The sequence below is a fragment of the Hordeum vulgare genome, chromosome 7H (assembly GCF_904849725.1).
Source record: "Hordeum vulgare subsp. vulgare chromosome 7H, MorexV3_pseudomolecules_assembly, whole genome shotgun sequence".
NCBI lineage: Eukaryota > Viridiplantae > Streptophyta > Magnoliopsida > Poales > Poaceae > Hordeum > Hordeum vulgare.
This window is the reverse complement of record NC_058524.1, coordinates 434,392,990-434,405,786: the sequence shown is the minus strand read 5'-3', so window position 1 is coordinate 434,405,786 and position 12,797 is coordinate 434,392,990. Positions and strand designations below refer to the sequence as shown.

The 12,797-nt window shown below is 49.4% G+C and overlaps 2 protein-coding genes across 2 annotated transcripts; both read right to left on the bottom strand.

Moving 5' to 3' along the window:
* Window positions 1-423: 423 nt before the first annotated feature.
* Window positions 424-930, bottom strand: LOC123413183. The gene has a single exon (XM_045106132.1). The coding sequence runs from the start codon at window positions 928-930 to the stop codon at window positions 424-426; it is 507 nt and encodes a 168-aa protein (XP_044962067.1).
* Window positions 931-9,187: 8,257 nt separating this feature from the next.
* LOC123407827 (glycosyltransferase BC10-like) lies at window positions 9,188-11,906 on the bottom strand. The gene is made up of 2 exons (XM_045101053.1): window positions 10,916-11,906; window positions 9,188-10,214 (listed from the first exon to the last, which is right to left on the bottom strand). The coding sequence occupies exons 1-2, from the start codon at window positions 11,489-11,491 to the stop codon at window positions 9,573-9,575; spliced, it is 1,218 nt and encodes a 405-aa protein (XP_044956988.1). The 5' UTR covers window positions 11,492-11,906; the 3' UTR covers window positions 9,188-9,572.
* Between the last annotated feature and the right edge of the window lie 891 nt (window positions 11,907-12,797).

Sequence of the window (12,797 nt, the reverse complement as noted above, 5' to 3'; positions counted from 1 at the left end):
TCCAAAGCTTGGAATGCATACATATGTATTTCATGCAAGCATATTGGCAAATGGTATGGAAATGAACACGCAAGCATAAACTTGATGACACCAAATAGGGAAGCTTGCTAGCATACCATGCCTTGCATGCCAATGCCGCTCACCGGACAGGCCTTGACGCACTCAAGAGTGGCACAAAACTTGTTGCACTCTTGTTGGATCACCCTCCATCGCTTCGAAATGGACACCCACCGCGCGTGCTTACTATTTGGTACGGCGGAAATTCTTGTGCTCATGAAACTCATGGTGGACACGAATCCAAAAAGTTAAATGCTATTGTTGCGTCTTAGGGTCTTGCCCAATCTCTCTTCAAAACTCGCAAAGAAGCTTGTCCTCGGCCGCCGTGTATGCCTTGGTCCGCCTGCTCTTGCACTTCGGCTTCGCCTAGGTGGCTTGGTTGGCGAGCTCGTCCTCGAACAAAGGCTCCCCTTCGATGTCGCACTCGTCCTCTTCCTCTTGCCCGTAGTCCTTCGGAAACTCGTAGTCGAGTGGGAAGTCGTCCAGGTCCATGCCAACCTGATCACACATGAAGGCCGCCTGATCTTGATCAAAGGTGGACGACGTGAACGCCCCTCGGCTGTCCTGGCTTTGTGTCCCGTCGGGATCATAGCCAGCGGCCGGTGCACCACCCTCGAAGATCAAGTTATGCATGTAGTCCTTGTCGCTGGCGGCCGGCATTCCATCGAACACGTTGCGTGCGCCCGACAGCACGTCGGCTGGCATCTGCCGCGCATGTTTCCTTGCGCCTTCGGATGACGAGCCACCGGCCACCGGTATGGCGTTGAGGTCGATGTGCGCGGGCACGGGCGTGGAAGGCACCACCACGCTCACCTCGGGCGAGCACTCCCCAAAGAGGTGGGAGGCCTGCGGGTAGACGTGGAAGCCGGGCATCAGGGTGCAAGCCGATGCGTGGGGCGAGTCGGGTAGCACCATCTGAGGGAACGTGGATGAGTCGGTGTTGGCCGCGGCCACGGCGGCGTTGACGAGGCCGTGCTGGTTAGGGTTTAACCCTAGCATATAGAGCGCCTCCCTCGTTGCCACCGTGACGCGGGCGTTGGTGACCTCCTGCTGCGCCGCGGCAGCGACGGCGGCCGCCTCGATGGCTTCATCCATCGTGTCCGTCGCGTGCCTGCGGCCCTTCCTCTTGGCTGACTCCCTTGCGCGTTGTTCGGGCGTCAGCGTCTTCTTCGGCTTGGGCACGACGACGGTCTTGCTGGGAGCGCGAGGCTTGACTCTGCCGGAGGGGGCGGTCGTCATGCCGGACGAGGCGAGGGAGGCGAGGTCCGCGGCGGCGTCGAGGTCGTCGTCCATGGCGGGGGTGGGGCGGGAGCGCGCGCGGACGGAAGGTTTTTTGAGGGAAATGGAGGGAAATGGTGGAGGCTGCCACCGACGAGCGACCCCAGGGGGAGGAGAACGCGAACGCCTGTCTCGTGTCCGCGTCGGCGCAAATCCGGCTCAAAAATGGGTCGGGAATGGGTCGGCAGGCGGACGCCAAGCGGACGCTCGTCCGTTTGGAGCGGCAATTTGGGCCGACTTTTGTGTCCGAGCCGACCCAAATAGACGCTAGCAGACGAAATGGGTCGCTCCATTGAAGTTGCTTAACCTCTGTTCTATATTTTAATACAAATAGTTTTTTGATCATTCCGAGATATAGTGTGCATAAGTACCGTGAGCCTTCTTTGGACCAAAATACCCTTGACTGGTTCATGGGAACGCAGCAGCAGGCATACACGTTTTGTGACCGAGAGAGTAAGAGGAGGGGTAATTCTTGCCTAAACGAGAGCATCAACTCACGTCTTGTGAGTTGGTGCTCTCGTTTAGGCAAGAATGAGTACCAAGACGTGAGTTGGTGTTCTTGTTTAGGCAAGAATTGCACGTGAGTTGGTGCTATCGTTTAGGCAAGAATTGCCCCACCTATTACTCTCTGTGTCACAAAACGTGAATGCCTGCTGCCGCGCTCTCGTGAACTAAGGGCTATTTTCGTCCAAAGAAGCCTCACGGTACTTATGCATATTATATCTCGGAATGACCAAAAACCTATTTGTATTAGAATATGGAATGGAGGTTAGAGAAACTCCAACGGGACGACCCATTTCATCCGCTGGCGTTTATTTGGATCGGCTCGGACACAAAAGTCGGCCCAACGCGCCGATCCAAACGGACGCGCGTCCGCTTAGCGTCCGCCTGCCGACCCATTCCCGACCCATTTTTCATCAGAATTCAGAATTTGCTCTGTTCCTCTTTATAATGTGTCTTTGTGCATCGTTAATACTCAATAGATTGCATGCATTAGAGTTGAAAGAACTGTCCTAAGGCATGACATGGTCAATTCCACGTCCAGAAAAAGGGTTCCACTATAATCCTTAAAGCGGTGTCCGATCAAGAGACTTGGATTTGACATGCTTTCTTTTGAAATGCCTAGATCTTTGAATGACATCAACGTTGTTAATCGGTCACCGCTCATGAATAAGATTGCAAATGATGAACTGGCACTGGTGGAGTTTGTAGCAATTGGCCATACATACAATTATGTCTACTATTTTGCAGATGTCATCTAGCCAAAGTGCCAAACATTTGTGAAGCCGTTGAAAAAACCGGAAGGTACAAAAAAATCTAGATTTCCACGATGCTCAGGCGGCGGCACGGAAAGTTTTTGGGATCAAAAGATCTTTTGGTACATCATGCACGTTTGTATGATCATGCATAACATGATCATCGAGAATGAGCATGGCCAAGATTTAGACTACTCTCGTGCCATTCAACGTGCCCAGACGCATAATGATCTGTAAAAGGATCTAATCTTGGAGTGGTGGACATGAAAAGGCCGACAAAACAAATGATGATTTGTATGTTTGATGTTGTAGTGTCGAACTATTTATTATATTGGAAGATAAACTATTTGTCAAAAATTCAACTATTTATTATTGATTATTATTTATGTGTTTGATTTTAAATTAGTTTTGTTTGGAGTGTTCATATATTGTTTGTGATGCGTACGGATTTTTTTTTTGCAACGCCTACTGGAGCGACTCGCGCGCGTAATTTTTTGCGACGGCCGCTGGAGCTAGCGCTCTCCGACACGCTAAAAGTCGTTATTTCGACGTTGCAAAATGTTTTTAGCACGCGCGGCGGTTGCGCCGGCTGTTGGAGATGCTCTAATGAGAAAAAGAAAGAGAAAAGCTTAATTTGAGAAGTGGGAGGTAGAGCTCTTCTTCCATCCATTAGTTTCACTACATATATATGCACGGATGCCATCTTGTATATTTGGCTTAGGCTAGCCTTTGGTTGTTTAATTTCCGCAGTGTTAATATATACTAGATCAAGAAAACAAAGGTACATGGATATCAATCTCCCAAGTGGCATCTGACATAAAAGCAAGCGAGCAGAGAGTAGCACGTAGCAAAAGAATATGAGTTGCATGACATAAGTATGGGTGGGTGGCAGTGCCACCTTGGGCTGCAAGCCGTGTTCACCGGTGCAACTTTACGATGCGGCGGCGCGTGATTTGCACGGCCAAAGTTAAAAGCTGGTTCGGTGTAGCAACACCAATTAACAACAGCAGTGGAGAGGGGAGGGTTCCTTTTTTAGGTTAAAAGAAATGCGAAGAAACAGAGCAGAGCATGATCAGCGACCTAAGACAACAAGCTCTAGTGCGCAACGAGGCGGAGGAAAGTAAACAGGAGCTCAGTTTATTCTTTTCTTTTTTAGCACAACAGTCTAGGCTTTATTTTTTGGGTCAATAAATGATCAACGGGATACAAATAGGATCTTACGGCCGACCAAGCCGTGTATGTCTACCTTGATCCGATGCAAACCTAGCTAGGTTGTGGGCTTCATAGTTAGAGCATCTTTTTTCATGGACCAAAAAAAAAGGGGGTAAGAAAAGACCTAGGCGTTGCTATTTTCTTGGTAACCCTTCCCTCCCATCCTTGCTGCAATGTCGTCAACGACATTCAGACAATCCGAAGCAATGTGCACTTCTGAATATAAAAGGTCCACGCCCAGGGCAAGGCCTTGGCGACAAGCCAATGCTTGCCGGATCAGTTTATTCAGACAAACCGGATCCTCCTCCAGAAAGAAAAGCAGAGAAATGGGCTTTCGCACAAGGAGGTGATCGGTCGGCCTTGGGATTTCTCTGGGCTTTAGCCGTGCCGAGTTGGACTTGGGCTTAGAAAAGACCTTAGCGTGCACGCACCGAGTGGTTGCCCATGGTGATAAAAACGCCTACTTTTTTCACTTAAGAGCTAGCAGAAGGAGGAGGAAGAATCTGATCAAAGCGCTAAGCCGGCCGGAGGGCAGCTTAACAGAAAACACAACCGAGATGGAAAGCCTGACAAATGCTTTTTACTCAAATCTGCATACTTTCGAGGGAGTACACAATATGGATAGAGTGCTTGACACAGTTCCATGCAAGGTTGATGCAACGATGAATGCACAGCTTAATGCACCCTATTCTCAAGAGGAGGTGAAGAAGGCTCTCTTTCAGATGTTTCCCATCAAGGCCCCTGGGCCAGACGGGTCTCCGGCACATTTTTTCCAACCTCACTAGGAGGTTTGTGGGGAGGAAGTGACCAAGGTAGTTCTGCGTATTCTCGAAGGAACTGAATCGGCAGAAAGCATCAACGAGACTATCCTAGTGCTGATTCCAAAGGTGAAAATCCGACCCAACTGACTCAGTTTCGCCCCATCAGCCTCTGCAACGTGCTTTATAAAAATTGCTTCAAAAGTGATCTTCAAACGACTGAAAGAGATCTTGCCAGAAATATATCACCGGAACAATCTGCTTTTGTCCCAGGTCGGTTGATAACTGACAATATCATTGCAGGTTATGAATGCCTTCATTTCATGAAGAGAAATAGGGCCAAGAAAAATCAGCACTGTGCCTTGAAACTCGACATGATGAAGGCTTATGATAGGGTGGAATGGGCATATTTGAGAGCCATCATGTTGAAGCTGGGCTTCACACAACGATGGGTGGATGTTGTCATGAGCATGGTGACTTCAGTTAAATTTTTAGTGATGTTTAATGGCAAGAAACTTCAGCAATTTACACCGTCACGAGGAATCCGGCAGGGGGACCCAATTTCCCCATACTTGTTCTTGTTAGCAGCAGAGGGCCTTTCGTGCCTCCTAAAATCTCAACTTGAGTCATCCAATCTTCGTGGTCTACTTGTAGCTGCCTCGGCACCTCCAGTTAACCACTTGTTATTCGCAGATGACAGCCTGCTATTTTTCAGGGCCAATGTTACGGGAGCAAATGAGGTGAACCAAGTGTTGGATACATACTGTGAGGCGTCAGGACAGCGCATCAACCATGGTAAATCATCCATCTTTTTCAGCAAAGGGGTTCCTGAAACTGTAAGAGCTGAGATCAAAGGTGTGTTACAAGTACCAAATGAAACACTTAATGAGAAGTACCTGGGCATGCCATCTGATGTTGGATCTTCAGAAAATGGAGCCTTCAAATTCTTGAAAGATAGACTTTGGAGTAAAATCCAAGGATGGATTGAAAAAACTCTGTCTACAGCAGGAAAGGAAGTTCTTGTCAAAGCGGTGGCACAAGAAATACTTGTCTTCTCCATGTCGTGCTTTAAACTCCCAAGAGGTTTATGTGAGCACCTAAACATAATGATTAGAAAGTTCTGGTGGGGCAGTAGAGAGGGACGCCGGAAACCCAACTGGGTCTCATGGAAGGACATGACACAACCCAAATCAATGAGTGGACTAGGGTTTAAAGACTTTGACCTATTCAACTTGTCCATGCTAGCGAAGCAAGGATGGCGGATATTACAACAACCTGATTCTTTGAGTGCACGCATCCTGAAGAGTGTCTACTTCCCCACAACATCGATTCTGCAAGCAAGTGTTGGAAACCATCCAAGTCAAATCTGGAGGGCAATCATGGAGGGGATGGACGTTCTAAAACACGGGTTGATCAGGCACATTGGCAATGGCACCACTACAGATGTTTGAGCAGGAAATTGGATCCCTAGGGACGAGATGATGTGCCCATACGGAAGTAAGGTGCTAAATCCGCCAGCCAGGGCTGCCGATTTTATAGATGCAACTTCAGCTACATGGAATAGACAAAAGATTGAGAAGGTGTTCCTGCCCATTGACATTCCAGCGATCATGTCTATCCCGTTGTGCACCAGGAACATCAGCGACTACCGGGCATGGAATTTTGAAAGGAACGGCCTCTTCTCTATCCGATCGGCTTACAGGATGCTAGTAGCTACTGGTCAACGCAGAGAGGCCTGGCTGAATGACACTTCAAGTTCGTCAAGCTCAAGCAATGATGCACATTCGTGGAAAACTCTATGGAACACAAAGATACATGCAAAGATTTGCATGTTTTTGTGGCGGCTATCGAAACTTTCACTACCTACCGAGGATGTCAGAGCACACCATAACATGACAACCTCTAATGCTTGTGGACTCTGTGGCTCTCGAGATTCATGGAGACACTCCCTCTTCGAGTGTTCAATGTCCAGGTGTGTCTGGGCCCTAGATCAGGGCAACTAGGTGGAACGAATTATATCTAACACAGAGCCAAATCCAAAGCAATGGATTTTCACAATGATGGATACATTATCACATGCCGACTTCATCCATTTGGCAGTGACAATGTGGGCCGTTTGTTATGCACGAAGGAAGGCCATCCATGAGGGATCTTTTCAGAGTCCGCATGCGACCAACGCCTTCATTGTTAGATTCATCTCGGAGATAGAGTTGCCGAACTCGAATGCTCGGGCTATCCCTCAGGTGGAGCAGCAGGTTGGTGCAGTTCAAGCAACCCGGGAAAGGTGCACCGCGCCACCAATGGGACAGGCCAAAATCCATGTGGATGGAGAAGTATTACGATCAAGGGGTGATTCTGCGGCTGCAGTTTGCCGGGACGAATTCGGGAACTATCTCGGCAGCTCTTCGTTGGTGGTCGTGTGTGTTACCGATCCTGCTACGTTGGAAGTTTTAGCCTGCAGAGAAGCTTTGGCCTTGGCAGAAGATCTCCTACTACAGAATTTTACCATCTCATCAGATTCCAAGCAGGTAGTGGAAGACATTGCTAAGGGGAACCAAGGCCAGTACGGGGCTATCATCACGGAGATCAAACACTGAGCATCAATTTTTAATTGTAGTTTTATTTTTGAAAGCCGGAATGTTAACGACGAAGCACATGATTTAGGTAAGTATTCACGTTCTCTCGGTCCGGGGCGCCACATTTAGCTGGCTAACTCCCATGATCCGAATTGTATCCCACCCCATATGGACTATGATTAATAAAGCTTAGCTTTCCCCTAAAAAAAAAAGTTAGTATGTATGTCCAATCACATGTTGAATTATTATTTTGATGATGAGAGGATTATTAGTCCACACGCTGATATTGACAAAATATCAGGAATACAGATTCTTACTGGACTATCAAAATATCAGGAATACAGATCCTTACTGGACGCATCCTCGTGTGCGCGCCAAATTAGATTTGATGATCGCATTTAAACCATGTATCTATACTGGGGCATGCTTTTAGGAAAACTCTACTACTGTATATTTCATCATCGATTCATAAATACGAGCGCCACAAGTTCCTTCAGACCTCAGATAGCAAAGCAACAAGCGGTAGAGCGAACACCGATGGCGAAAGGGCGGAGGAATGTACGCATCCCAACTAGGGACGCGTCTGTCTATAATAATTCATCGTCCTTCGGACCTCAGATAGCAAAGCAACAAAGCGCTAGACCGACGACCGATGGCGAAAGGAAGGAGAAATGTACGCATTTCAACTGGTATGAGAAAGAAAACTACACGCCCACCATGCTCACAAGAAAAGGCTTCATTTTTCCTCGACTCCAACACCACCACTTGCAAACACTATGAGCGATGGATGGATGAGGCATGGTTTGGAACGGCTCAAAGCCTACCATAAAGCCCCCAATTCACTACTCAAACCGCAGTGATGTCCAAGGATCATTCGCACACAGGAAACGGTTCCATTCCTTGCGGTTTTCCAAATATGATGATCCTGCTGCAGGCTCAGCAGTATCATTCGGGAATAAATAAACAAAGAAGCTGCCCCTTTTTTATTTTGTTTTGTTTTCCCAAAAGTACTGTAATGACTCTTATCACAAGGCATCGTTTTCATGGACAAGGTCAGCAATACAAGGAAGCAGCAACAGTCACTTTCATCCAAAATCCCAACCATTTCCATTCCTTGCCATTCTATTTTAACAAATACCACTAGAATTCCACCAAATATCTAACCTAAACAAACACCACGTAGGTCCATACACGGATTATAGCAATTTGTTGTTCAGGTCAGACAGACATCACACACAAAAATGATAAATAATCCATAGACTTTCTATTTCTGAATGAAATATTCATAGACCTGTACCTGTGGATTATATTAATCCACTGACTCAGGGCATGACAAGAGTGTGTGTGTCCAGCCTAAATCATGTCTACCATGTTCGCCAACCAATCCTAGTTTTGTGCAGCTGCCAAGCGCACAGGCCAATTAAGCATGTTCCTCCAACATTATGCAATCTCACATGCAAGCAAGTAACAATACCTATTTATATGCCTAAACAAACAATAAGAATTTGTAGCAAGATACATGGCCTATATACTACTCCCTCCGTCCCAAAATAACTGTCGCAAATTTTGTATGCAAATTTTATACTCCCTCCGTTCCTAAAATAAGACCTTTTAGAGATTGTACTATAAACTACATACGGATGTACATAGACATATTTTAAAGTATAGATTCACTCATTTTGCTCCGTATATAGTCTTATAGTGAAATCCTAAAAGGTCTTATATTTTGGAACGGAGGGAGTACCAAATTTAATACAAATATTACACTAAAGCAGCAAACGCTTATTTTGGGAGAGAGGGAGTACTACTCATGTGTGCCTTTTGAAAAAGAAGCAAACTTTTCTCCCTTTCCTGTGGAGACAGTGCCCACACACAAGGTGGTGGCATATTCTGCCCACACACAAGAAGGTGGCATATTCTGCCCACATCCACAAACTTCTCTATCTAACTTTCATTTCATGGACTAGAGCCTGTTGCTTCAAGATTTTGAGGCTGTGGCTATGTATCAAGTGCGCAGCGCCATCCGGCAACGCCAAGCCAAGCCAAGCAATGATTGAGAAGTTATATTCACATAAAATTAGCATCCTGACCAAGTCGTTACAATAAGAAAGATGGGGGCAGAAGAAAAGGAGAAAAAGATCTATCACAGAGCTATTGATATAACAAAAAGAATGGGAGGTGAAAAAGTCCTCTCTGGATGTTGTACTGCCATTCGTCCAATACTCAGGAATCAGCCTCAGGATAAGTGAAGTAAATTTCACCATCCCATACAGCGTCATCCGCCAGCCAAAGCATCCTCGACAGCAGTCTCTCGTCTATCTAAGAAGAGACACATGTCCCTGATCTAGCAGAGCACCTCTAACCGGTACCGGTACACGAGCGAGTGATCGTCCATGGAGATAGCTCGATAACATAATGCTGATTCGAAGCCAAGCTCAAAAGTCCAACACCGTCGAAGTGAGGTTCATCAATGGTCCCAAAGCACTAGGAGCAAACTTCCTGGCAAAGAGGTAGCACACAGAGGTGTGCTTCGAGTTGTAGAGGCACTGCGTACCGTTGTTCCTGATGGCCTTGATGAAGTCCACATTGATGTTTCCAGCACCATATCTCGCTGGATGCGGGCCTCCTCTTGACCAATCAACCCATGTGATGGTCCTGTTGGCGTTGAGCGACCCATGGAACAGATGAAGATAGGTTGGTATGTAATGCTCGTCCGGGTAGCAAGATGGCCTGCAATGCTTCCGGAAGATCGAGTAGTACTTGAGGTCCGCTACGACACGGACGGCCAGCTCACGGTTAAGCTCGAACCACTCAGACCCTTTCCTCCATTGCTCTGGCAAGATGTGAGGGGCCATCCGGCGGTTGTAGCGGCCAGCGCTCTGAGGAGTGTCGATGTTGTAGGACTCAACGAAGCTGTGTTCCGAGTTTATGAGATACTCATAGACGGTTGGGAAGTTGAACACCGGAATGCAGCTCTCCGAGAGCAGAACAAAACGCTCGTTCGAGAAATCCAACAACGCATTGGCCAGCAGGCGCTTCTCAGCATCTACCAGGGTTATCGATCCCCAAGACACTTCCTGCATTGGCAATAAACAAGGATCAGAATATGTAACGGAACTAGCCGTTGATCAGGGTACCAGAACCGCACATGGAGGGCACTCACACTGTTATTAAATACTAAACGAATGCACACATCGCATCGAAATTTGAGGTTGACACTTTAGCCCAACATACATAAACATAAAAGAAGAAGAGAAAAGCAGATTGCACCAATAAATAAACTCCCAACCATAAGACATCCTTGACTAATTATTTAAGCAGAATACTGTAGATTAAGCATCTCTAGAGGCTAGAGGTGGACAGATTCAAGCAGAATACTGTAGATTAAGCATCTCTAGATCACAATATTAGCAACATTCGTGAGCACCACTAGTTGGAGAATCCATCGAGTAGTTTACCCACCATCCTGGCATGGGGTCAAGCAAGCATATTCCCCTAGAGGCTAGAGCAAATACATACTACACATATCCCAATCATGAATCAAGTTGAGCACATGGCAACCACCAACTAGCACGACAACGGTTGTCCGACTCACTCCACCAAGGCACCAGCTAACGAATCAATCAGCCACAAATTTCACGGTTCGTTCAACTAACTAATAACAATCTGATTGTGCTACGACTGGATAACTGAAATTTTCACTACTGTAAGTTAAGTTAAGGTAAATTATGTTTATGACGGAAAGAAGAGAGTGTGAGAAGGAGGTTGATTATAGTACCTCGCTGGGGATCTGGCGGCCGTAGAATGGGGACGTCTTGGAGACGTTGAGCTTGTAGTCCGGTATGGTGTGGAGGTAGACGGAGAAGAGGCCCTGGTGTCCCCGGAAGAAGCGCTCCCAGAGGGGCGCGAAGGGGAGCGGGCCGCGGGTCATGAAGAGGAAGGCGACCTTGGGGACGCGCTGGAAGGGGAACTCGTCGGCGGTTGGCACGAGGGTGGCGCGCCAGAAGAGCTCCTCGTCGGTCATGGAGTGCGCGAGTTGGGGCGGGTGGACGAAGGCCTTGAATCCGGGGCCGCAGTCGCCCGTGGCGCCGCGCCGGTCGCAGGAGCTGTAGGTGGCGGTGGGGAAGAAGAGCTCGGTGTGGGAGTTGTAGTAGTAGCGGGAGACGTTGGCGCTGACGGAGAGGCCGATGACGACGCCGGCCATGAAGATGACCATGGCGGTGACGAGCTTGAGCAGGCCCGTGGACCAGTCCTTGCGCGGCGTGTTGGGGAAGTAGTCGCCGTCCTCGTCGCCGCCGCCGCCGCCCCCGCCCCCGCCCCGGGACTTGAGCATCGGCTTCGTGTCCCCCCACATCGCGAGGGCCGGCGGAGGAGGAGGATGATCGAATCCGGACGGTTCCGCCGGCGGCGAGATCGAGCAAGATGGCCTGGGGGAGCGGGCAAGATGGGGCCTTTTCGGCGCCGGAATCCGCAGGGAGGCCCCGATCTGGCGGCACGCAGTTCACGGGAAATCGCAGCCGGGCCGGGTGGATCCGCGCGGAAAGGGCCTGGGAAGATGGACGACACGCGGCGAGGGCCCTTTATGGCGGCGAGCGACGCGAGGGGAGGGGAGGGGAGGGGAGGGGAGGAAACGCGGCAAGGGGAAGGCGGGGGGTGGCACTCTTTCTTTCTGTGTTTCTTAGTGGGTAAGGAGGGGGAGGGGGAGGAGGAGGAGGGAATACGCGTGGCGGAGGAGGAAGAGGTCGCTGTCGATTCCGATCCAGCTCCGACTCGAGTCGGGGACGGAGCTGGAGGCCTCGTATTTATGGGAGCTGCCTTGCCTTCCTCGTCCTCCTCCTCCTCCTCCTCTTCTTCTCCGAGTGGTCGTCGCGGAGAAGAGGCCGACGCCGAGGCCGCGGGGGAGGAGTAATTGTAATTGTAATCGATGATCTTACTATTTCTTCGTCGTCTACAAATAAATGACTGAAATCGAGTAGTAGTAATTGTAATTGATTTGGGTGGGAAGAAACGGTCTGGAAGACGCGCGGGCCCACGGTGGCGGAAGCGGCGCCGGGCGGCGACTCGTACGTAAATCCCCCGGCGACGCGCCGGTTCACGCGTCGTCGCGGCCCCACCCGTCAGCGGCGCGCGCGCGGTGACTGGTGAAAGTTGCTCTTTCTTTTGGCGGCCTGGAACGGACGGTCGGCCAGCGACGTGGACGGGGAGACGTGGGAGGGCACTGCCGCGTGGGGGCGCGGGACGCGGGTGGGCCGCACGTCAGTCGCGGAGCAAGAGGCACGTGATGGTGATGGTGATGGTGAAGAGCGGGAGCGGCTGCCTGCCGGTTGGTTTTTGTGCCGTTGGGTGGTGCGGTTCGAGCCGACCCGCCTGGCTCCGGCCAGCGCCGCTCCAGTGCAGTTCGTGAGGCGGGACGGTCGTTGCGTATCGGATGCTACCTAGCTTAATCCATTCCGCCTCCCAAAGAATGCATACTCTACTTGGGGACAGCCACATCGCTGTTGGATCCTGCATGGATCCGACGTATCGGTGGGTGCAAGGCATCCTCATAATCATCATCATCATCAGCAGCAGCAGTTGGCCGTTTGGCTTCATCGGGAATAAGATGACCCTGTACGCCATTGCATATCCTTCACAGGCTAGCTTTAGCATTAAAATGGGGG

Coding starts and splice junctions, on each gene's coding strand:
- LOC123413183 (XM_045106132.1), bottom strand. CDS start 930: ATGCCCGGCTTCCACGTCTACCCGCAGGCCTCCCACCTCTTTGGGGAG.
- LOC123407827 (XM_045101053.1), bottom strand. CDS start 11,491: ATGTGGGGGGACACGAAGCCGATGCTCAAGTCCCGGGGCGGGGGCGGG. Junction 10,215..10,915: donor GCCGCCAGATCCCCAGCGAG/GTACTATAATCA, acceptor TTGCCAATGCAG/GAAGTGTCTTGGGGATCGAT.